Raw genomic sequence first — 26,795 nt, forward strand, 5'->3', positions numbered from 1 at the left:
GGGCTTCCATGTAAATCATCATGCGATACAAGATCAGCTCACTTCCAGCTGTACTTGCTGTACTTAAAGGTCAAGTGTCATCCCTATAAACATTCTAAAATAGATATTGAAATGAAAAATACATATAACATTATTCACTTCAATATCTACACGACAAAAAAAATATGAGCAGACAGCGCGTCATCCATGCGCAAAGTTGCGGAAGTGTCATTCGACATCCAAGTGGTCGCCATATTGGCTGCATCTACTGTCCATGATGTCACCCCGGACATTCGTCATTGCAAACACGCTGTGACTCCTACTATGGGACACGCCCCTTCAGACACGGAAGCTCTTTTGGAAGAAGAGAACATGTCACAATTGAGTGAAGTGTCCTAGGCAATATTACCCTATTGTTTCGAGCCATATTTAGATGATATGCGGATTACGGCCAAACCACCTCCGCGCGGTGGTGATTAAAACAACGCCGCCCGCCAGCGACGACGATGCCGCGGCCGAACCACCTCCCCGTCCGATCCACTTCAACCGTGGCCTTGCGCTGCGACAACCCTTGTCGACAAGGCCGGAAGCCCGAGCCGGCCGGCTGTCTTCCCGCAGATAAAACTAATGGAAAGAAACAAGTCCGCTTCAGCGTGCTACTGCCTCCAACGTCACTTCCTGCTTCTTGTCGAAAACAAATCTCTCGAGAATATTTTCATGGCGGGAGTTACAAAAAGCCATATACAAGCCATATACGTCAAAATCATTTTTTGTGGTGAAAAAAAGGCTGGCTCCATACCGGCTGCCGTTTTTTCATTAATAACATACTAAAAATCATCCATTTCACGACACTTGACCTTTAAGTAATATTTTTAGTGGACCTTTTTGTAATTACTATTCTCTTGAAAAAAAAATGCTCTCCCTTCATAATGTTCTCTTTAAGATGGAGGGGAAAAAAAGAGTTAAAATAATATATTTGGGAATACTCCTGGAGTATCATTTAAATCTGAAGCTTTTTGTGAGCCACCGGGGATCTGTACTGATATTATTTGTCAAATCATTGGGCAGATGGAGGAGAGTAAGAGAGCCTCTCAAACTCCTTCAGTGCTCCTTCACCCCTTCCTTGCTGCTTTTCTCTGCAGAATCACCTCAAAACAACGGTGCCTTTCACAAGTGCTTTTCTTTCTCATAGAATGGTTCCATGTGAATGTGCATCTGTGCAGCAGCTAACGGGCCTAAGCAATGATCCTGAAAGGGGGTGAGGAAAGCTGGCATTTGAGCAACAGGGTAAGGGTTGACTTCCCAGTGCAGAGACCTCAACAGCAGCCACCGACTGCTTACTGGTTCCAGATGTTACATCCCCGCCGTGGGGTTGCACACACATTGACACACATGGATGTGAGCACGCTACCTCCCACTGGTGCAACACATCCCAATTACCTTAGGTCATAAACGACCTCTGACATCCACCGCCCCACCTCCCCCATGCCTGCTCACTGATGATTGACACTTTCGAAACAGGCCTTGAATACCCTCCAGCCTTCCTCGGTCCTCCATGTCTGTATTTTAATAACGGTAATCATATTTCAAACAATCACCATTTTCCAGTGACGGATTAACCCAATTCCCCCATCCTACTCATAGACTGTCTTATTTATTTCTAGCCATCCCAAATCCCATTTGCGCAGTATTATCTACGGAATTGAATTATGATAGAGGCCTGATGTGATGTCAAATGATATAGAGCCACTGGTCCAGCATAAATATGTCCCTTTTATTTTTTTTCCCATTACTTTACATTACCACAGTGCAGGTACAATGTGGAAATCATTAACTAAAAGCGCAGTTGTGTGAACGCAGTGTAGACACCTGTTCAGTGGACACTATTGAGGGGAGTAAGTCTCAAAACCTGGGGAAAAAACAAATCCTTGTCACCTGCCATCTGGCTGAAGCAATGTCTGATCTCTGCCAGGAAGGACTAGAAAATAATGTTAGCGGAAGTCCAGTGGGAACCAAGCCCCAACCCTCTGGCATTTTATGTACTAATCAGATTTAAAAAAATGACAATGTTGACATCTGTAATGAGGTAATGGCCTTGCCTGGACTGATGACACAAAGCTAAAAGAAATGGACTTTCCTGGAAGGGAAACTTTTTTTTTCCCAATACATCAATATGAGAGGATTAACATGTAAAAATAGCAATAATACACTTTTATGGCATGGTTGCTGCTGTTATTTTAGAACAGATCACTATATCTGACATGGACTGGACCCATGCATAGTTGCCTGCTGCATTTGCAAATTCACCTATTTGTGGAATGTATTAGGCAAAAAAAAAAAAAAAAAAAAGGAACAAAAAAATATAGTTGCAAAATACAGCTACTTGTTCTTCTTTTCCTTTCGGCTTGTCCCATTAGGGGTCGCCACAGCGTGTCATCTTTTTCCGTCTTAGCCTATTTCCTGCATCTTCCTCTCTAACCCCAACTGCCCTCATGTCTTCCCTCACCACATCCATAAACCTTCTCTTTGGTTTTCCTCTCGCTCTTTTGCCTGGCAGCTCCATTCTCAGCACCCTTCTACCAATATACTCACTCTCTCGCCTCTAAACATGTCCAAACGCTCGAAGTCTGCTCTCTCGAATCTTGTGTCCAAAACATCCAACTTTGGCTGTCCCTCCAATGAGCTCATTTCTAATCCTATCCAACTTGCTCACTCCGAGCAAGAACCTCATCATTTTCATTTCTGCTACCTCCAGTTCTGCTTCCCGTTGTTTCTTCAGTGCCACCATCTTAATCTATACATCACAGCCGGCCTCACCGCTGTTTTATAGACTTTGCCCTTCATCCTAGCAGAGACTCTTCTGTCACATAACACACCAGACACCTTTCGCCAGCTGTTCCAACCTGCTTGGACCCGTTTCTTCACTTCCTTACCACACTCACCATTGCTCTGGATTGTTGACACTAAAGATTTGAAGTCCTCCACCCTCGCTATCTCTTCTCCCTGTAGCCTCACTCTTCCCCCTCCACTTTTCTCATTCACGCACATATATTCTGTTTTACTTCGGCTAATCTTCATTCCTCTCCTTTCCAGTGCATGTCTCCATCTTTCCAATTGTTCCTCTGCATGCTCCCTGCTTTCACTGCATATGACAATATCATCTGCGAACATCATGGTCCAAGGGGATTCCAGTCTAACCTCATCTGTCAGCCTATCCATTACCACTGCAAACAGGAAGGGGCTCAGAGCTGATCCCTGATGCAGTCCCACCTCCACCTTAAATTCCTCTGTCACACCTAAGGCACACCTCACCATTGTTCTGCTGCCATCATACATGTCCTGTACTATTTTAACATACTTCTCTGCCACACCAGACTTACGCATGCAGTACCACAGTTCCTCTCTTGGTACTCTGTCATAGGCTTTCTCTAGATCCACAAAGACACAATGTAGCTCCTTCTGACCTTCTCTGTACTTTTCCACGAGCATCCTCAAGGCAAATAATGCATCTGTGGTACTCTTTCTAGGCATGAAACCATACTGTTGCTCGCAGATACTTACTTCTGTCCTGAGTCTAGCCTCCACTACTCTTTCCCATAACTTCATTGTGTGGCTCATCAACTTTATTCCTCTATAGTTCCCACAGCTCTGAACATCCCCTTTGTTCTTAAAAATGGGAACTAGAACACTTTTCCTCCATTCTTCAGGCATCTTTTCGCCCGCTAGTATTCTGTTGAATAAGTTGGTCAAAAACTCCACAGCCATCTCTCCAAATTGCTTCCATACCTCCACTGGTATGTCATCAGGACCAACTGCCTTTCCATTTTTCATCCTTTGTAGTACCTTTCTAACTTCCCCCTTACTAAAAATTACCACTTCCTGGTCCTTCACACTTGCCTCTTCAACTCTTCCTTCTCTCTCATTTTCTTCATTCATCAACTTCTCAAAGCATTCTTTCCATCTATTTAGCACACTACTGGCACCAGTCAACACATTTCCATCTGTATCCTTAATCACCCTTACCTGCTGCACATCCTTCCCATCTATATCCCTCTGTCTGGCCAACCTGTAGAGATCCTTTTCTCCTTCTTTCGTGTCCAACCTGGTGTACATGTCTTCATACGCCTCTTGTTTAGCCTTTGCCACCTCTACCTTTTCCCTACGTCGCATCTCGATGTACTCCTTTCGCCTCTCCTCAGTCCTCTCAGTATCCCACTTCTTCTTCGCTAATCTCTTTCCTTGTATGAGTCCCTGTATTTTGGGGTTCCACCACCAAGTCTCCTTCTCCCCTTTCTTACCAAAAGACTCAGACACAGACAAAGTACTTTCCTGCCTGTCTCTCTGATTACCTTGGCTGTCGTAGTCCAGTCTTCTGGGAGCTTCTGCTGTCCATCGAGAGCCTGTCTCACCTCTTTCCGAAAGGCCACACAACATTCTTCCTTTCTCAGCTTCCACCACATGGTTCTCTGCTCTACCTTTGTCTTCTTAATCTTCCTACCCACCACCAGAGTCATCCTACACACCACCATTCTATGCTGTCGAGTTACGCTTTCCCCTACCACTACTTTATAGTTAGTAATCTCCTTCAGATTACATCGTCTGCACAAAATGTAATCCACCTGCGTGCTTCTACCTCCGCTCTTGTAGGTCACTATATGTTCCTCCCTCTTCTGGAAATAAGTGTTCACTACAGCCATCTCCATCCTTTTTGCAAAGTCCACCACCATCTGTCCCTCAAAGTTCCTTTCCTGGATGCCGTACTTACCCATCACTTCTTCATTGCCCCTGTTTCCTTTACCAATTTGTCCATTACAATCTGCACCAATCACAACTCTCTCACTCTCTGGGATGTTCAGAACTACTTCATCTAGTTCCTTCCAGAATTTCTCTTTCAACTCTAGGTCACATCCTACCTGTGGGGCATAGCTGCTAACCACATTATACATAACACCCTCAATTTCAAATTTTAGTCTCATCGCTCGATCTGATACTCTTTTCACCTCCAAGACATTCTTAGCCAGCTCTTCCTTTAAAATAACCCCTACTCCACTTCTCTTCCCATCTACTACGTGGTAGAATAATTTAAACCCTGCTCCTAAACTTCTAGCCTTAGTACCTTTCCACCTGCTCTCTTGGATGGACAGTACATCAAACTTTCTCCTAATCATCATGTCAACCAAGTCATAGTCCCAACATTCAAAGTCCCTACACTCAGTTGTAAGCTCTGTGCATTCCTCTTTTTCTTCTCACGACGGCTCCGGTTTCCTTCTCTTCTTTGTCTTTGACAAGTAGCAAAATACAGCATAGTATGTATTCTATTAAAGTCTTATTACCGTATTTTCCGCACTACAAGGCACACCTAAAGCCTTTAATTTTCTCAAAACCAGACGCTGTGCCTTATATATGGATCAATAGTGAGCCTTTAGTGCAGCTCCATCTAATGGATGCATAACGTAACCCCATCCTCTACTGTAGCATCTATTCTATGCGCCTTATAATGCAGTGCGCCTTATATATGAAAAAAACGCTTTAAAATGGGCCATTCATTGAAGGTGCGCTCTATAATGTGGTCCACCTAAGGGTGAGGAAACTACAGTGATTAAGTAACGTCTGTAAACAGTCTGTGCAGTCATACTTTAGCTCATTGAAACACAGCTCTAGGAATAGCCATTTTGAATTTTGGATAGACATGAGGAGTGGAAGATGTTTGAAGATTTTTATGAGCATTTAAAATGCTATTAAAGGCTTTTGGGGTCATAATTTCTGGTCTAAACTATTAATATAAGGTGTTAGTCACTTTACGGCAGCGTCAAGAATAAAAAACAAGTGTATAATTTTGGTTTACTGTCTATCCAGGATATACAGCTAAAGTTAAATCCTGAGGATTGCTCACAAATACAAACCCTAGCGCAAAGCCCAAGACATAATCATCAACTATGTAAAACTATGCAAACACTTGCACAGTTAAACAAACACATTGACATGTAAAATAAAGTGTTCTGACAGTATTTTATTCATGAGATTTTGACCGTCTGTTGAAACAAAATCTTGGGCAACCTGCCCACGCAACTTCTCAATCTCACAATTACTCCTCAGAGACAACCCCCCACACTTGTACCATAACATTCTCTATTAATCACATCATGGTTTAACGTGTATACACTGAGGGAACTGCTGCCCAAAACTAAACACATCACTGGTTGGTTGTATGGCCCCAATTACAGGCATGATTCTTAGAGAAAGACAAATATGGCATACGAGGACACGTCAGCTTTTATTAGAACCAGTAAAGCAATACTGTATTATTTTATAGAAGTTCACTGATTTCATTATATGATTGCAAAATTTCAGTCATATTGTCAAATTTAATTGGTTGTCTCGTGTAGTGCAGCACTTGCACCAGTGCAAACGAATAGAAATAGTAAAACACAAGCAGTAGATTCAAAGTCTACACACTGCTGTCAGAATGCCACGATTCTGTGATGAAACAAAACGAGACCAAAATATCTTGTTCCGCATTTAATGTGACCTGCTGTATACCCTGTGCAACTAAATTGAAGAAAAATGGTTTTGAGAAGGTGAAGCTGTTGTGGCATATTTTTCCTGGCATCTTTTTCCTTTCTAGCAGAAGGGAAGAAGAAGGTTTTGTGCCAACGCCGGTGTTTGGAACTGTTCAGAATTTTGTCCGCTTTGGCTAACGCCCCAGTTCCAGCTGATGAAAAACAGCCCCCAACAATGGTGCTGCCACCACAATGCTTCACTGTAACATGGTGTTTTGCTGATGAGCAATGTTCTGTCTGCGCCAAAGATACCTTTTGCAAATATGGCCTTAAAGTTATACATTGGTTTGATTGACTTGTAACACATTTTCCTGCATCCATTTGGGAGATTTCAATTGTGCTTTTTGCTCAATGTAATTGAGCTTGAACGTTTTTCTCTCAAAGATAAATCTTCAGTCTTGCAACCCTATACGACGTATAAAGAAGACGGGAAATTGTTATCAATGTACTGAACAGCCAGTAATTACCAGAAATTCCTCTGGCTACTTCACTGTTGCTGCTGGCCTCTTAGCAGTCTTCCTAGTTGGTTTTCTTGTGCTCCTTTCATCAATTTAGGAGGTTGTATTGTCATTTTCTCCACTTAATGAAGACTGCCATCATTCTGTTCTATTGTAAATTAAATGGCTTGACTATTCTTTTGTACCGTTTTCCTGACTTGATGACCTTGAACAATGAGATCCCTCTGATGCAGTGGAAGCTCTAGGTGGACTAATGATGGTGCCGTAAGCCTGCACAAATGCCAGAAAAAGCCTACCTTCACATCTGAACTTTATTTAAGGTTAATTGGGATACGTTGATATGATTGGTTGATTGTGAACAGAGCCACATCCCCAATGACAAGATGGTGCACAAACTCTTAGAATCTTGTCTCAGTTACAGTGAAGTATTTGAACACCCTGCTATATTGGAAGTTCTCCCACTTGGAAATCATGTAGTGGTCTGAAATTTTCATCGTAAGTGGAGGTCCATTGTTAGAAAGATAATCTGAAAAGAAAAATCCAGAAATCTGGCTAGAACATGCCAGAATCTTGATATGCTTTTTACGGAGCCACTCCTTGGTTTTCCTGGCTGTGTGCTTCAGGTCATGTCATGTTGAAAGACCCAGACACGACCCATCTTCAATGCTCTGAGGGAAAGAGGTTGTTCCCCAAAATCTCACAATACATGGCCGCGGTCATCCACTCCTTAATACAGTACAGTCGTCCTGTCCCATGTGCATAAAAACACCCCCAAAGCATGATGCTACCACCCCCATCCTTCACAGTAGGGATGGTGTTCTTGGGATGGAACTCATCATTTGTGTTTGTGGAATTATGACCAAAAAGTTCCATTTAGTCTCATCTGACCACAAAACTTTCTCCCATGACTCCTCTGTATCATCCAAATGGTCATTGGCAAACTTTAGACGGGGCTTGACATGTGCTGGTTTAAGCAGGGGAACCTTCCATGCCATGCATGATTTCAAACCATGACGTCTTAGTGTATTACAAACAGTCACCTTGGAAACTGTGGTCCCAGCTCTTTTCAGGTCATAGACCAAGTCCTGTCATGTAGTCCTGGTCTTATTCCTCACCTTTCTAAGGATCATTGAGAGCCCATGAGGTGATATCTTGCATGGGTCTATTTATTCACGAAAACAGTAAATTAATAATTTTCTGACATCTCAATTTCAACGGATCTACTGTACATCATGGTAAATTCAGTATCGAGGTCATGAAATGATATCACCCAAATGCACAGCCTGGTGAGAGTAGAATGCTCACTTTACACATTTGCTAGACATAGCCCAAATGGCAAATTGTATTTCCTCTTGCCGAGCAGACTGTGCACGTTGCAATGATGAGTCTTTCGATACAGACAGTAATAAAACCACAAATTCACCATGTCTAGAAAATGATACGTCAACAAGATGACATTGCATATCTCTAATTTTTGCAATGACACTTGTGAAAAGTTCAGTTCACTCAGCATGGAAAAAATTAAGAGTGATAGAAGACTGTCAAATGCCAAACCCATTAATAACCATCACACATTTGCCAGTGTTTAATCAACCCAACGGGGGTCAGGGAGTAGAGAGAGGGTGGCCTGCTCTCCGACACTTTATTTTGACGTCAACACTGGAAGAAATCTTTAAAGACTGCCTCTGTGAAGGATGGGGAAAAAAGAATGTTGCTGATCTCTGACTTTCTCATTCGCATTGAATAGATTTTTATTTTCAATGTATCCTCATCACAACATGTTCTATTGTTGTGAAGAGCAGATGGAGGGCGGGTATGGATATATGAATTCAATCAAAGTGCAGCAAATGACTTCTTGCAGCTGTCTATGCAGAATTCCACAATCCCAGATACCCCCATCTATTCTGTTAACACTTGGCCATAATAGAATAATGCAATCACCAGAGATAATTGTCCAGATTTCGGGGTGTTCATTCACAGGGGTGATAATCACATAAACTTGCCGTAGGCATCAAAATAATTATAGTTGGAATCACAAAAGTAATTACAATTATAATCACAATTTCCCATCAGACAGTTCACAGTTTCTTTGAACTTGCGGAACTTTGACCCAAACAGGATACTAAAATGATGTAGCTTGAGAAATTTGAATAATAACATCGGGCCCACTATGCACACTACTGCCTTGTGTAGGAGATATTGGCCTACTGCACAAGAAAATACCGTGTAGAACAAAAGTGCAGCTCTAACAATTGAATGATTAGATTTATGACTATTATTATTATTAATTTTGTCATTCGTACAGCCTTGATTTGCACCAAGTTAGGGCCTGATGAATAATATTCCGTGGTTAGCGCTGTGCTTACAGGTCTGGCATTGAACCATATAACTTGGCAAGTGATGACTTTAAAAATGAGAGAATGACATGGCTATAATTGTTCGACCTTGATGAAATTTTGAGTTCTTCTGGCTGCTACAGTAGTTTTCCCTCTGTGGGGTATTGTAGTTTTCCATTGGTAGTATGAGAAATAAACTTATCATAGTGATGCTGGAATATTATATTGTTAAATAGACACCTTAATCAAAGTTGAGTGTGTGGGATAAGTAAATTGCTGATTGATTAGAAACAATGGTCAGGTTATTTTTTATTTTTTTGTCTAGAGTCAGCAACAACAAATTAAAAAAAGGGTGCCATTGCTGGAAAAAATAGGGGAAAAAAGCAGCAGCATGCTCTTTGGTGGTCGAGGGTGGGTGAAGGATGAGGAGAGTCACAGTGGAGTGCTGGCCACTGATTAGAACCCAAGCAGAGCCAAGCAGATAACAGAGAATGGACATCATAATCAGCTGCCACAGAGAAAGACAGAGAATGCAGTTCACTTCAGGCATAAAATGAAGAGGAAGCATTGTCAACTTGTCATTTGTGTGCCCACACTTTGCCTGGAAAAATAGATTCAGGGCTAACATGTGCAGAGATAAGTCAGAGACTGATAGAAGCTTGAACAACACCACACATGCTCTCTTTCTTCCTGCCTTCCTCCCCCAAGGCCCTTGGATGGAATCGAGTGACAGCCGCAGAAAAGCCTGCTCTTCTAATGTAGACACGGGCCAACCAGAAAGCTTGTTGTCTCCACAGTCTTGTTAATCGGAACCAATCAGATAAGCGTGTCCACAAACATAAAAGAGGCCACAGTGACGGCTGCTGGTACTGGACTGAACAGATTCAGATCAGGCTTAACCCCACAGGCTCAAGTCCTGCCTTGGTCGGACTCCAAAGAGTTAATAAGATCCACTATAAAGTGGATGCCAGAATTTAGTCCAACAAATTGTACTGATTGCCAGCTTTCATCAAGTTGATTGTATTGCAGAGTGCTACAGTTTTAGATGTCTTGATTCCACTGCCTTTCATCAATATGAAGTTGGTAAAACACAATGCAAGCCTTGAGGGACACCTTTCACTCTCGCATTTAATTAATCAATCAGGGGTCCATTTTGTTAGCCCCTGAATCAGGCTTCCTCATCTTAGCAACCATACGAAGTCACAATCATTGGCCTCTCCGCCTGGTTGACTGCTCTTTGGAACATAGAAGTTCATTTCACAAGTGTCAACTCAATTTAATCACTACCGATAAATCAGAATTAGGGCTGCAGTCTCTCCCAGGTCACACTGACCCAGCTGGTGATTTCTAGAATCACACGCCGAAAAATATGGAAACAAAAATGTTGGGAGTTTGCAAAATGACGTATTTCTCGCCTCAGCTGAACCTGAATTCTTTCAATATAGATTTGGCATCATGGTAGGTGGGATTATTATTTGCCATCTCATTTCCCTCAGGATTTGCTTTCCACTAACCACGGGACAATTCAGGCTTGGGTGACTGATAGGATTTGGGACCAGGTACAAAAGAATTGAAGAATTGGGTGTGCCTCGCGTATAGGGAACTGGGACTGGAGCTCACGCATGCAAAACGGAGTGGGAATGAGAATGTGGTACAAGACAAAGAAACTGTGTGACAGCAGTCAGGATTTAAATAGTGTGTAGCCATTTTAGGGGAGGGAATTGCACTTATCTCTTGCGCTCTGCGTGTCTGTGTTGATTTTCCTGCTTAGCATGACAGTCGTTTTGGGAGGTGCTCAAAGGAGATAGCCCTGGAAGGAGAGTCTCCTCCTCCAGGGTCTGCCAGTCTCCAGGGTGCACTGAGAAAAATGTGTTCGGCCCTCAGCCAGAGGGGGTGAGGGAGGGTTGCAGTGGTGGCGGGGAGGACCTTCGCTACATGTCTGAGCCAAATACCAGAGAGAAAAGTGCTAGCACTTTCTGAGCAAGGTCTCCAGATGTTCCATTCAGCAAAGAAGAGAGCCTTTGTGTGGTTTGTGCGTGTGTGTGCGCACACCAGTTTGCTGCATTTTGACAGCCTTCCACCCTTCTCTTCATTTTCCGAAAGAGGGAGCGATATCAAGCCCTATTGTTTCTATTCAATTAGCTGCTATTACCAGCGGCTGTTTGATCGCCGAGTTCATTTAGCCGACGGAGAACAATGAGACAGCAAGCTGTCTTTTCATTCGGCTGCATAAATATTGCTCCCCTGCTAGAGAATTCAACAGGGCTCATCCGTGAGGGATGAGGCGGACTCTGCAAACCCAATGTCGCTTCTTCCCCTGGACACCCTGATGTCTGCTGACCCAAAGCCAAAATGACTGAATATGAAGGGACAGTGTATTCGAGAGTGATTAACAACACAAGTGAGCTTCAGTACGAGACAAACACACAGTCACATTGATTTCACGATTATAAAAAGCGCCGTTCAATCACGCCAATCCCACAGGGGTGGACAAGGGCCCACTAGGTCAGTGCTTCTGAACAGCACATGCAGCGATAATCCATAATTTACCTACACTACACGTACAGTAAATAAAGTATAATTTTACAAATTGACATGTTCAGTTATTTTTTACCAACCTACACAATTTGAATGGAAAAGTATAATAAAACCTCTGAAGGTGAATGCCCCTGGGGTCAAAAAATTACCAACTCAATTAAGTTGAACAAAACCTTTTGTCACTGTCTGTTCTCAAAAGGTAAAATGCTTTGTTTTTAATCACATTTTACAGATGATTTTACACTTTCTATTGGTGTAAAGTGCAAAGTTATTGCGGGCCACTTCATCATGATGGTTTCCCTCAAAGTGCAGTTATCACTATAAAGATGATATAATCACCTTATCATATCATTACATATAAACAATAGTTCCTGACATTCATTCATGTAAATAGACAACAAGTGAGTTTGAAATTAGAAGTCATGACCAAGCGTGACAACCAAATTATGAGGAATCTAACAATTGCTCATTTTACGTTAAAAAAAAAGTGTAAAACACAAAGAAAGTTTCAGTTTCAATTTCAAAACGTACTTTTTTTAAAAGGGGGGGGGCATATAACTCATTGGTACCTTTTGTTTTATTTACCATAATATTGACCATAATACTCATAAATACATTTTAGAGTAGAGAACGTAGAGCCTCTACTCACATTTAATCACTGCACAAAACTCAACTTTACTCATTTTTCAAAGTTTCTACAGGTGATTTTTTTGGGGCGGGAAAGCTTGTTTCCAGTTATCTTTTTCTTTAAAAAAAAAAAAAATATTCACTTATGTGATTGTGGATTATTTCAGCATTGTTCCTTTTGAATCAGGTCAGAACTCTTTCTGAGCACTAACCTCTCTTGTTCGAGCCTCATCCGCTGAGTCTCCTCATCAGATGCGTGAACATCTTCAGCTTTAGATTTACTGGACGCCCTCCTCTCCACTCTGTCTGTAGGCTGATCATTACTGCGGTGTTTCCCAAACCTTAGCAAAAGAGAACGGCAGCCACATTTAATTCACAGATTTTTTATTTTTTTTTCGCAATCGCATGTCACCTTCATCCGGAAAAATTCAGGTTAAACTGCTCAGAAAGGAAATTAAAGTGTCAAACTGTCATACTCATCAGGTGCAGTGTGTACTAGGGGAGACAGCTGAGAACACAGTCAACACGTTTTGTTGTTGAATTGCTTGGTCTCCTACATGTGAATACAATGAAAATGTGTTATGCCATTAAATAGTAAGAGGAAAAGTGTACTCCATAGCTTTGAAGTCAAATTCCCATTGATGCAATCAGAAAATATTTAACATTTTCAAAAGTGAAAATAGTATAAAAACCCTCAAGCATCTTGCCGCCTACTGGAGAATTGACAAGCAACGAGAGCATTAACAGCTCATGAGCAAGTTGGCAAATTAAACTAAAGGAAACCAGAACGAATGCCACACGTAATTTAAATTTGCAAACTTTTATGCATTAATCACAGCAGTTACACATGGGAGGCACGATAGAGAACTGGTCAGAGCGCTGGGCTCACAGTTCTGAGGACCAGGGTTCAAATCCCATCCTCGCTTGTTTGGAGTTTGCACATTCTCCCCGTGCCTGCGTGGGTTTTCTCCAGGCACTCCAGTTTCCTCCCACATTCCCAAACCATGCAACATTAATTGTCGACTCTAAATTGCTCCTAGGTGTGTGTCTGTCTCCATGTGCCCTGCGATTAGCTGGCAGGCAGTTCAGGGTATCCCCTGCCTCCAGCACTCCCGCAACCCTTGTGAGGATAAGTGGCTCACAAAATAGATGTATGGACAGATAGTCACACACGAATGGTGGTAAATCCACGGTAGCTTTCCAGTGAAGTGCGAATAAACTGAGCCGATGATCGTAAATTCCTCGGGTCAGTCTTGTTTGGTGCTGAGTGAATAAACGGCAGGAGACCTACAGGCTAAAAATGAAAACGCGGTCCTCAGACATAAGTTGACTATGGTTATCTACATGTTTTCATGTGGTGTTTGAGATGTGATTTTTACTTCTCTTTTTAGCTGTAACTTTTTCACAACTAAAACCTTCGTGTAAAGCTAAAAAAATAGCTGTATTTGGGTTTGAAGTAGTGAATGTATTCATAAACTGGGAGAATATTTCCCTCATGGATGTTTAGCATTCTACAATTGAGAAACGTCAGCCATCTGAAACTGACTGCTTTGAATCAGTATTCACAAGAACTTGAGCCTCATTTGAGTTTTTGTGCTTACACCCAGGAGATGTCAAGGTGATAATGTTTGGGATCTCCTGGACTGCATGCATTATCTAATTAATTAATCAACAAATAGCTCCAGTAAGTCCTGCTCAGTAATTTATCCAGAGGCTGCTATCTATCATCTGTGCAGGTGACAGTTTCTGTAGTATCATCCAAAAAAAGTCTACTTTCAATTTATCCTCTGAATCAACATCAGTACTTTAGACGATTTGTGAGTGTCAAACATATTGGCATGTTGGACAGAACCAGGGCATCAGCAGCAATAAAATGAAGTCACCCCCCCCCCCCCCCCCCCCAGAAACATCCAAGTGAAAAGACAAGCAATCCATCCATCTTTCCATTTTCTATAACACTTATCCTGTTGAGAGTAGCGGAGAAATGGAACTTATCACATCTTACTCCAGGCGAAAGGCAGACAGCGCCATGGACGGAAAGTCGTATTTCTACAGCCTTTTTGATGTAGTTGAAAAAAAAAAGAAGAAAAACACCCCATACAATTATTTGGGTTAAATGGCGCCAGGAGGAAAGACACACTTCAGTCTTTTTCTATTTCTTTAATGGCACAGTAGCATTAATCATGTTGTATTGACAGAGAAGTTGACAAGGCTTGATAATAACATATTGATTGGAAGCCGAAATACGCCATTTGAATGACAATAGTGTCTTTCAACCTGACACAGGGAGGCTATCTTCTGTCGTACTGTTATCCTGAGAATTTTGTGGAATGCTCCAATTCCCCTAGAATACTTTCAAAACTTAAGTTTGCTCCCTGTGGTTCAAATCAGTTGTGATGTAAAATTCATGTGTGCACCTTTGGTTTGTTTTCAAAATGATTCAAAACTAAATATGCGGCATTGCTGTCTTCTTTCACTCGTCATGAGAAAGAAAGAAGAATAGAAGAAGAATGTTGTTGAATAAAGTAGCACAACTAAATCCAAAATGGAGAAAAAAAAATGGTGTACGGGGATCCATTTTAATCACTATCTGGCCAATTAACCAAGCTATAATTACATCCGCTGATTGGAAGGTAAATTTTCACTTCCAAACAAGTAATTTTTTTTTTTTCAAACGCCATCTTCAGTCCAATCTTGTACCTCTAGTATGATTATATAAATACATACCATTACAAATCTAACCAACACATTCCAGAATCTAAAACTTCATTCAAATCATTGTTTAATATTTCAATTTAAGATTTTACATGGTATAACAAAAAATGAGCATTGTTTCCACTTTTAGAAACACAATCATCGTCATTCTTGGCATATATTAAAGCATGCGTGGAATTTGTCTCTGGTAGTTGGAGGCACTTTAGTATGACAACTAACAGCCACTACGATAGGAATACATTTAGAACATGCGATGACAACTGGCCGGCGCCAGTTCGTATGATCTTCATGTACCATTTGTGTGCTCCGGTATCACTGATTGAACCTGTGTGTACCGACCTTCGTCCGTTCTCCGACCAACCTTGTAAGCCTGACTCCTTTGATACTTCTGCCTGCGTTGATTGTTCCCGTGTACCGACTCTTGCCTGTCCGCTCATCTGCTCTCTTCGCCCGAAGCCCCAACTACCGCTGCTGCACCGGACTGCCTGCTCGATCCCCTACCTCTGCATATAATAAACGTGTCTCTTCTTGAACTACCTTGCGTTTTCCGAGTTCCTGCATTTGGGTCCTACTCTCGTTTCCGATGGGACGTGACAAGTACAATGCAAAAATAAAATTAACTTCATTATTAATTATATTTACAGTAGAATACAAAAAGAAGCTCCCCCACTTTAGTTTCATCCATGCAAAAATAGACCATCACAATCACATAACACTCTGATCTGCTCTTCAGCTAGTGACTAACTGGCCGTGGTATTGTTTAATGATGCATTCTTAAGCATCTATCTCACTGAAGCAAACAGCAGTCGACTGAAAGTGATGAATGCGTGCGTGCAGAGTTCTTCACCAGCAACAAAGAAAGATGGAGGGAGAAGCTTGAGACTGAATGAAAAGATAGCAACCATGCAGCTGGATAGCATGCACGCTTGATCAATGAGATAGCCAAGCAGTGAATGCAGATAGGCAGGGACAATATCTATGACCTGTAGGAGTCATCGGCAAGCTGGAACTATGCGCCATTCATCACCGGTTGGCCTGATAATGTCTGAACGGCCATCAAACCTCATTTGGACTCCATGCAATCTTGCACATGTCAGTCATCTCAAATAGATTCAATGCTTTGATGGCTACTAATGTGATGAAAGACCAGGAATAAAAATAGGAGTGCTCAATTTAAGTGCCATGCCACGCATACATCTCTACTCATAGCAGCTCATGAAATATATGTATATATACACATATATAAATGAAATATACTTCAAATATAGTGACATATTTAGTATATTACTACCGTGGATCTCTCAGTCTTTAAACTTGGTTCTGTAGTCCAGAATCTGAGAAGCCGTAGATTCATATTCAGAGTGAAGTCATACTCATGTGCCGTTACTACATAGCGATACTGATTTCTATTTGGGTGGCAGGAATTGAGCTGTAACGACTCGGCCTCTCGAATCAGAGCGATGCAGTACAAGTTCCGCTGCAGGCCAAATAGATTTGTAGGAAGGATGCTAGTATGTGTCATAAATACAGTCGTCAAACCTCCCAAAAACCGTCCTTGTATGCCTGCATGAATAGAAAAGTTTTAATTCACTTCATGTCAAAAACGAACAATGAGAATACAATACAATACATAACAGCCCATAACAGATAACAATACATTCACAATGATTTACTTCAAAAACAGTATCGTAAACAAATAAATACATAAAAAAAGTAAGGCTGCCAGAAAAAGACTCCTGCCAGATTTATTGAGATCCCAACAGTGGAAGTGAATTACTTGTTCACACAAGTGAAAAAGTGGAGGTAACTTTTTAAAACAAGTGAAAAGCTTTCAATTTTGTGAGAAAAGACATTACCGAGTTACAAAAACCTCTTCTGATTATTTTGGTGATGCCGGCAACTGCATAAAATCCATGTTTTGTTTGATTTCACAGCCCATGCTTGTGTACATTGCATTTTAGACTTTGAAAATAAATAAATAATAAAACTGCCCTGGAAGTGGCCAGCACCAACTGTCCCAGTGCGCTGAAATGATAATGATGCAAGGACATGCAAAGATGAAAGGAGTTTTGTCATACATGACTGGCTCCAATTCAGCCCTTTTGATCATTCAGAAGCTCCAAAATTGCATCAGTGAATCGACGATACTGTATGTCACCATAATTTTTTGCTTCTGGCATTTAAAAAAAAAATACACGAGCGGAAAATATTCGTTCTCGCCATCACTTCTCATTTTGCCTGCACTTCTTCGTCATGGTTATGCATGCGATGCCGTTAAAACTTGCCTTTCGGGGGGGGTTAGTGAAAAACATGATCAGCCACTGCAATTTGTCTTAGGTCTGAGATATCATGGCGCATGCTGATTTAATGTATTTGCCTGTACTCCTCCCTTAATGCGTAAAATAAAATGTGTGACAGTTTAGCGTGTTTGGCAGACCCAATTCTGAGTGGGCCTGGTTAGTAGATCAGCTTCTGTTGGTGTGGGCATTCAAGTCACTGGCCAGTTTTAGAAAAACTCCAGTTAATAAGACCTTAAAGTTGTTGTCAGAGACGGCTGTCACTTAAATTTTGTTTTCACAAAAAAGCAGATACTCGCTAATTGCCGTCATCAGCAATTTTTGTCTATTTACATTTTACTTCAGTCACCAAGAAACACTTTGAGGTTATACATACTTTCCAACAGCCTCTAATGCATCTTTACTTTCAGAACATCAGGGGTAAAATATTCGCCGTCATTCAGAGTTGAAAAAAGAACACGGGACTCAGAATGCGTGAAAAAATAATATGCATGTACTGTATGCGAGTAAGTGACGAGAAGATAACTTCAAGGGCAGACATTGGAAGAGTCATTTTGGTTTCTGCTTGGCCAACCTGAAAGTTAATCCAAATCTTCCAGGCTGCAGCTCCTACATGCATTCGAGGCAGATGTTGCGGTGAGGGGTGAAAAGGATAAAATGTACAGTTTTTCGATTTACTTTTTCATTTTCACACCAACACTATCAGGTCATCATTTAATATTTTTAATGGACACTCTCAAAAATGTATGAATTTAACACACTGCTAATTTTTGTAGTCTGTGGTAGTTTGCAGGTGTGCTGAAATGCACATTGCCACTACTTTTTAGTTTTAGGGTGGATCTTGTTCGATTGCGCAAATGTACCAGATTTTGTTTTATCTATCTTTCTATCCATCCATTTTCTGTACAACCTATCCTCACAAGGGTTGGAGGAGTGCTGAAGCCTATCCCAACAATCTTCAGGCAAGAGTGGGATGTGGTCACCGGCCAACTGCAATACCATGCATGTTTTGGGGATGTGGGAGGGAAGAGGAGTACATAGAGAAAACCCAAGGAGACATGGGGAGAACAGGCAAATACAACATAGGGGGCACCAGGATTTGAACCCTGGTCCTCAGACCTGTGCGGCAGATATATCTCACCATTGGGGTAATATCTTCCCCATTGATGTCCTAACTCCTTGGAAGTCTACAACCCTCAACATCAACAATAACAACACACTCACACATCCATTCATCCATGTTCCAAGTCGCTTATCCTCACAAGAGCTTTGATTATTACGAAAAATGGTACACAAATATGATCTATTGTTGTTGTGGTGGTTAAGTGGTGGTTTTGCACTCCTCAGTGTACAATTTCTGACACTATACAAAGCTGATTGCAAGATTTATTTATTTTTTTATCCCTTTGTTTAAGGGGATAAAAACCAAGAAGCAAACCGTTTATTTTGGGGCATACAGCATGTGTACTGGATAGCATTTGTTCGTGGATAATGATGCTTTTGAGGATGATGCTTTTTTTTTCCCCAAAAAATAATCAAGAAACATGAAAGATTGTATGAGGACACCATGGCTTCTCATGCGTTGCCCCTCTGGAGGAGAGCTGGTTAAATACTGTCCTGGAATGGAACGAAAACAGCAGGGTGACATGTATGAAGAGGGGAAAATGGGATTCAAAATGCTTCATGCTGGGTGGGAAAGCAGTATATAGTGCATCATGGAGGCATGACATGTATTTATTCATGTTCAGGCCATGCACTAGTAGGACGGCACTGCAGACAAAACATTTGATTGGTTCCAACTTAAACCAGCTGAGAATATTTTAAACTCTGAAGGAGTCCATTTCTGTGGTCCTTTGTGTGCTTGTTTATTGTGCAAATGTCAAACACAAGGACAAATTTGCAGGCATGCCAGCTCAGACAAACAAGCAAAAGAAAATGAAAATGTTTAGCTCATATGCTCATATGTTCATTCAGCATTTCCAATTATTTCTACAGCCCTGTCAAATAAGTAAACAAACAATGTTTGTCGTTATTGACATGTATTTTTGAGAAGCTCTGTTTAGAGACAGCTATAATGCTGTTAAAAAAAAAAAAAATTAAAAACAGTATGATGCAGGACAATTCTACACCTCTGCAATATCGCTCGGTAAAAATAAAAACAAAGCATTAATGTAAAGGCTGCATTTTGACGTGGGAGAATCAATATCCTTTGTGCCATTATAAACTAATAATAAATACATACATGATTATTATCTATTTGTAGTGACATTTCCATCTCTAGCAGGAGCCGTTGGGCTCAAGTTAGTTTGTGTATTGTCATCTCGACACACTTTCATGCACAATGGATGACTTGTGTTTCCTGTATTGTAAACAGGCTACACAATACAAAAAGATGGGGACATCTTCAACATAATTGCCTTTAATGTTTCTCATAAATCATAGCTATGTGCGTGAACACGTGTGTGCGTGCGTTGGGATGGTTTTGTGTAGGCTATGAGGAACATTTAAAATCCATGACACTGCCTGATTAAAGTCTCTCATTACAACACAGATAAACAATCGCACTGTGTTCACACGTCAATTTGTTAAAGTGTGTGAGCACAGTGAGCAGGAGGTTCTGAAGGACAATTTATATAGAAACACCTCAGAGGGAGGTTTGCATGATGGAATTGGCTTCCAGAATGTGCATGCACACTATGGATAGACACCATCATAAATGCACACAAAACAAAATCCTACATGCCCATAGACATTGACATTTGCCTACATTATTATTTAACCAACCAAGGCAAAATGGTCGCACGCAAAATTACAATAATAGGAATGAGAACAGGAATGGGGGGAGGGGGTCAGTCCTGTGAATTCTTAGTTGAGGGGCTGCAGTTGGAGGCTCAGTCTGTGACCCAGATACCACATGGCACACTGCATTCATTCCTAATGGTCCAATTTGATCACAGACACTCTCGTTATCCTCAAGCCGGCTACTGTCGCTCTTCGCAGACACGAAAAGTCGAGATTCAGCAGACGCAGCAAACAAAGTGTTCTCGGTTCTTTTGATGATGGCAACCACGATAAGAGGGAGGCGGTGAGGAGGATAGGGGACATAAGTACATGCAAGTTGTGTTGTCACTGTTTTTGGCTTAGATATGTAAAAGAAACAGATATCTAAAAATATTGAGTGGGGAATTCGTAGTAGCTCTCACCATCGATAATTTAAAACACAAGTGAAAGTTATGGATTCTAAATTAATATTTAAAGTACTGTGCAAAATTCACAATAGTCATTTTCATATAGTGAAGCAGAATATACAAATTTACAATTAAAAAGAAAAAAAAGGCAAAAGACTGGGACAGGACTCAAAGACTGGAAAACAATTTGGTTAAAACTTTGATAAAGGTGCGCTGTACAGCTTTAAAATTTCACTACAGCATCTGTGGTTGAGTCCACCTCCCAGAATCCGCAGGTTTGTCATCATCTGTATACGCAAAACTTGCCTGCTATACTTGACAAGGAGACACAAACAAACTCAAATATGACCCCAAAAAATATTTTTTCAATTTGTTCATGATTTGACCTTAGTGGTGCAGTAGACAGCTAGCTGTGCTAGTCAATAAAATGTCCAATTTCCAAGTTGCTCTGCTTAAAAAAAAAAAAAAAAAAAAAAAAAAAAAAAGGAAAAAAACTGTCAAGGGCATTTTTTGTGTCTTGTAGGCTGACTGGAATAGAGGCATGGACACACACTGTTCTAAATGTTGCATTTGAGTCTGTCGAAGAGACAAGACAGCAGAAGCACTGATCCGTGATATACAAACCCCCCCACCCACCCACAACCCACCCCCCTCCTCGGCAACCAGAGGGAGACGAGAGAGGTCTTTCTGTCAATGCTACGATGAATGTACAGGGCAGATGGGATGTGAGAAGGGGAGGGATGTGGTTGTGCATATTGTGGAAAAAAAATGGGTGGGAGTGACAGTAATTGTGAGTAAAGTGCGGATGAGTAACAGGCAGAATCTGCACAACTGCACATGCTAAATAGGCTTGAATACATAACCTTGGCCGCATCGCTGCCAACTAGAAATCAACAGTTAGATTTAATGACACATGTCCAAAGCCAAATATATCAAATCTGCCCACCATGCATGATACATGTTATACATTTCCCCACAACAAATACAATGCTTTCCTTCCAAAATAGTATGCTTGGAGCACACATACATGGATGCTTAACTAGGGACAGAATAGTCTAGAGCCAGCTAAAATAGCTATACAATAAATGAGTTTTCCCACTTTTCAGAGTCAAAAAAAGTGCACATTGTTATGTTTGTTATCTTAATGAAATATCTTGTATATATTACAATATGTACTGCATGCTGTATGTTAACCCTACGATGACATGGCAGACGTAACGGGAGCAACTTCGGTTGATCCGTCCAAGCAACGACAAGTTGACCTTCAGGGCAAAGGAAGAATGAATTTCTAATGCAATCCAAAACAAAATCAAATGAAATAGAATCTATTCAATCACAGACATGCCATGCGTAAAAAAAAAAAAAAAATCAGCAAGTATGGGTGGAAAATGATGATCCATTACATGACGAACACGCCAAGACAGTGACACAACAAGAGCAGTGCTATATGGGCGCATTTAATTTGGTGCTTCTGATGGAAATCAGAGGCATAATCCAACATCGATTGATATTACCATTGTAATTCAAAAGCAATTTTCACAGCTTATTCTTTCTCCAGCCTCCGCCGTTATCCTCTCCCTCCTCACTAGCCATCTTATCGCTTACATGTTTGAGACACACGCACACATCAGCAGGTGGGAAGTCATCGGATGGGAAAGGTCATTTCAGCCGAAGGCCCCTATTTCATTACGTACTAAGCCCCGTGGATCGTTGAACAGACTAGCAATGAGTTCTACAGTAGTGAGTGCCTTATTTATGGAGCACATGAGGAGTAAATAAATGGATTCTCACATGCAGGTTTCTACGTTGCGCTTTAAAATTAAGCTTGTTTCGCAATACACATTATAAGGCTAGCTTTCCACTTGGAAGGATATAAATATTAGATAAGGTGTATTTCTGGGTGTTAAAGCTTCATGTGTGCTGTTCATAGATAAAAACAATCTTTTGCCAAGTAGCATCCAAGTTACCACCAACATGTTTATTCCTTTACCATTAAAAAAAAAACAGTAAAATGAAGCAAAGTGTTTGCTAGCACTTTCACTCATTTGGGCACCATTTCATTTAGGTTTGAGAGAGGGAGTTCCCTGCTATTGATTTGAGTCTGGACAGGACTAACTACTTCAGCTTGTCAAAACGGGTTTTATCATTAGTAGTCATACACCAAACAAAATGGATGGGTGCACTACTTGATTTAATTTGAGCTCTTTAATAACAGACTGCAATGTCTCAGAGCGAGGGGCCACGAACCTCAGCTCTACACCTGAGACAGAGCATGAGAGACATCTCTGGATCTCATTGCAGGTTGACAAGATTTCAGATTCAATTAAATCTGTCTCGCAGCACAATCTCCCGTCACACACAAACCAGACGCCCCCACGCTTCAAGGTCTTGATCGCAGCGCTGCATGATCATTCCAAACCTAATCACTGTGGGTTTGTCTGATGTAGGCCCATCGCTGCCCAATCTGATTCGCATCAAACAGACAAAAGGCATTGGGAAGAGAAACCGGCTCGCCAACTCTTCCGCTTCTTCAGTTTCCCCCGATGGCTTGAAAAGTCAGCTCTCATTCTCGTGTGGTGGCTAAAGTCACAGAGAGTCCTGTCTTCCCCTCCTTAATCTGATCACTTAATGTCTCTCCTTACAGCTAAACGCTTTACCCCACCAGAGAACTGAAAGTGGTGTCCAATTCTTTGAGGCCTCCAACACAGCTGGTTCAAGGTTTATGTATGTGTGTGTGTGTTTAGATATACGACATACATCTATCGTAAGTTCAAAAAGTTATTGCAACTTATAATGGAGGTCAAAGGTGGGAGTATGACTGACAACATATTCATTGAATTTAGTTCCTAATGGGTACGTTTAATCCAATAAAACAAATTAATTCTCTGCAGTCATCACAGAGCAAAGAAAGCATAATGTGTGTTTACATGTAATTATCGTTGTTGCATTACTATTGTTATTCTTCACGTTTCACCGACTGGGATTTGTTCTCATGCAACTGGGATTTATCGTCACGAATTTAGCACATCGTGATGTGTGAGGTGGGGCCAAAGAGGAATAATTATCATTTTTAACCAGATTACTTTGAGCAGATGTTACGGCCCACATGTGGAGGTATCTAATTACTGTCTTGAGCTCAGTTGGGCCAAAACACAACCAGCATACAGTATGTGAATGTGCGTTGAGAATGGCAGAAGCCAACAGTGGTGCGTGAGGGCGGTAAGTCATTTTTATCAGGTGGGCTTGTGGGGTGGTCGCGTGAGAGGGGGGGAACGGCTAATGTTTGTGTCATGTCGAATGAAATAATGATCAAACTGGCTTACCCTACATCTGCTGTTCCCACCCACACAAGCAGAAAAATTCATAGAGGCTAAAGAGATAGAATGAAGAACACACGAACCACTTACTACATGCAATGTATGCTACATATGCTATGCCTTATGCTATACATAAGGCGGTCATGCCTGTGTCACATGGCATCTGTATTGTAGTCATGCACAACTCACGTAGGGGCCAGTGTGCTTCCATGCGACCTAAGAATAATAAAGTCAATCAAAGGAGATCGAGCACTCTGTGCATTTCTTTCTGCCCTATACACCCTTCTCTGCAACGTGTTTCTGGGTAGCCTTGAGTGGGAATTCATTTGTTGGGAAGAGCAAGCCGAAAGAGGTCCCTCAGGGTGATGCAGGGTGAGGAGGAAAGAGAAGATGGGGGCGCACGGCTGTCACAGCGAGCTCAATGTCGGCTGATGGCTCGACGTAGTTATCAGAGTGGCGAGGAGGGCGGGGGACCGGGGCGCTCTGGGTATGTGTGTGTGTTTGCCTTTGGGTTTGAGAATTGGTTAGGGTGATGCCAGATCCCATTAACATGTCTTTTCATCTACACACATGAGGAAACATGCCTCACACACGCACACAAACGAGGACTCACATTCTTCTGGAAAATGTACACTGAGTTGCAAACGGGTACAAACTGACATGCAAAAAAAAAAAAAAAAGCTAAATTGCTTGGGAAGCTTTAATCCTTCCCTACAGGCAGACAGTTTCATGATGTTGTGACTGTGCCACAGTGAAAAGCTCCCTTCTTTTATCATTGCCCTGTTCTCTTTCCTTTTTATCCCTCCTTTCCCACTCTCCCTCAGTGCCCCAGTTCACTCCAGTGCACACGCTCTCACTCTCACCCCTACACCCCCCCACCCCCCCTTTCCTCACCCTGGCCATGCCTTTCAATATTGCAGCCTGCACCAGCTCATCTCCTTCACGCTACTTTATTCCAGCAGTGTTGCACATTTGCATAACTCTTCTCCAAAACAGTTTGCTGTTACACGTATAAAATTCTACAGTCACAAAACTAATGAAAACACAACCCTCACACATTCACCCAAAAAAATTACATGATACAAAAAAACATCATAAATGCACGAACAAGAAATAGTTCCAATATAATTTTTCGATGCATCCATTTTCTGAGCTAATTATCCTCACAAGGGACACGAGCCTGCTGTAGCCTATCCCAGCTATCTCTACACCCTCAACTGGTCGCCACCTCATTGCTGGACAGATCAAAACAACCATTCCTACTGATATTCACACCTACAGGCAATTTAGACTCTTCAACCAATCTATCAACGCATGTTTTTGGGATGTGAGCGGAAACCAGAGTACTCAGAGAAAACCCATGCAGGCACAAAGGGAACATGCAAACTTCACACATGTGGGCCCGGAACTGTGAACTGCAGAACTGTGAGGCTGATGTGCTAACCAGTCATCCACTGTGCCACCCCATTCTAACTCATTTTGTGAAAATGATCATCTAAATAAGTAATTTCATGTGTTTGATATATACATTTTCGATTACTCATTTAAGTTAATCAGCTTCGTCTAATCAGATACTGTGACCAGGGGGACCGGAGCTGTATGTCACACTTTTTAACTATTATATACCGTAATTTCCGGGCGATAAGCCGCGACTTTTTTCACACGCTTTCAACGCTGCAGTTCATGCGGCAATGCGGCTAATTTGTGCATTTTTTCTAACGGCCGCAAGGGGGAACTCGAGCTGAAAAGGTAAGCGTGAGACCGGTGGAATACATGTGCCAAGGAAGTGACTTTTACCGGTCTGGCACTGTTCACACTGCGCTAGTGTGTTACTGCCAAATCTCAGTGATTTTTACCAGTATGGTTTTTTTTAACTTGCCCTGTTGCCCAGTGCTAGTATTAGTGTGGCGCTAGCATTAGCACGGCTAGCGTTAAACGTCTTTGTAAATATCTCGTGTTTCAATGTGGGTTTCAATGTGGGCACTTGCGGCTTTTACACAGCTGCGGCGTATGTATGTACCAAATGGTATTTCCTTTATAAATATACCGGGTGAGGCTTATAACCAGGTGCGCTCTGTAGGCCGGGAATTACGTTATGTCTTAGAATCAATACAAAATCTCAGGTATATGTTATGTATTCATGTAATTTTCATATTTTGTTTCAGTGCAATCACAATCATGTTTATTTGCCGAGATGCCAAAAACACAAGGAATTTAGTCTCCCGTAGTTGCAGCTGGTCTGGTTTTTGTTTGTTGAATTTTAAGTTATGGTTCTCGAAAAAGAGGTATCACAATATGGTAATATCTCGGGTTTGAAATTGCCAAGGAGAGTATGACAATACAAATCATGTTAATGAGTTCAATGTACTATTGTAATGTAATTTCACATGATGATATTACGCGGAAATTGAGGTTGTCGAGTACTGTCTAGTTATCAATTTGTTACTCATCTGTATATACTGTATAAGGCCATGAAATAATGGGAATGTGGCCTTGAAGGAGGAGGTCAGTCAGCCACGAGGCAGCAAAATGACACCTCATTAGGCATGCTGAAGGGAGTCTCACAGGCCAGACCAAGACATCACCGCCATCGAGCTTGCTGACACAGCCTCGGGCAAAGCGTCAAACAACTAAACAAATCTGATAGAATTGGGATCTAAACATCACAGGCTCGCTGCTAGAGAGGATATGAATCATCACATATAGGAGTTTCGGGGTAATGCACAACACTTGACTATAGGATGCAGACATGCATACATAAAGACAGCTGCCTGAATGTA

The 26,795-nt window shown here is 41.6% G+C and overlaps 1 protein-coding gene across 4 annotated transcripts in view; it reads right to left on the reverse strand.

Annotated features, from left to right (window-relative positions):
* The window catches only part of LOC133492457 (partitioning defective 3 homolog), a 264,615-nt gene that overhangs the window by 65,451 nt on the left and 172,369 nt on the right, over positions 1 to 26,795 (reverse strand). For all 4 annotated transcript variants that reach the window (XM_061804664.1, XM_061804662.1, XM_061804661.1 and 1 more), the window contains one exon: positions 12,711 to 12,839. In XM_061804664.1, coding sequence (XP_061660648.1) covers positions 12,711 to 12,839 — 129 coding nt within the window. The remainder of the gene's footprint in view (positions 1 to 12,710; positions 12,840 to 26,795) is intronic.

Source organism: Syngnathoides biaculeatus, chromosome 19 (assembly GCF_019802595.1).
Source record: "Syngnathoides biaculeatus isolate LvHL_M chromosome 19, ASM1980259v1, whole genome shotgun sequence".
NCBI lineage: Eukaryota > Metazoa > Chordata > Actinopteri > Syngnathiformes > Syngnathidae > Syngnathoides > Syngnathoides biaculeatus.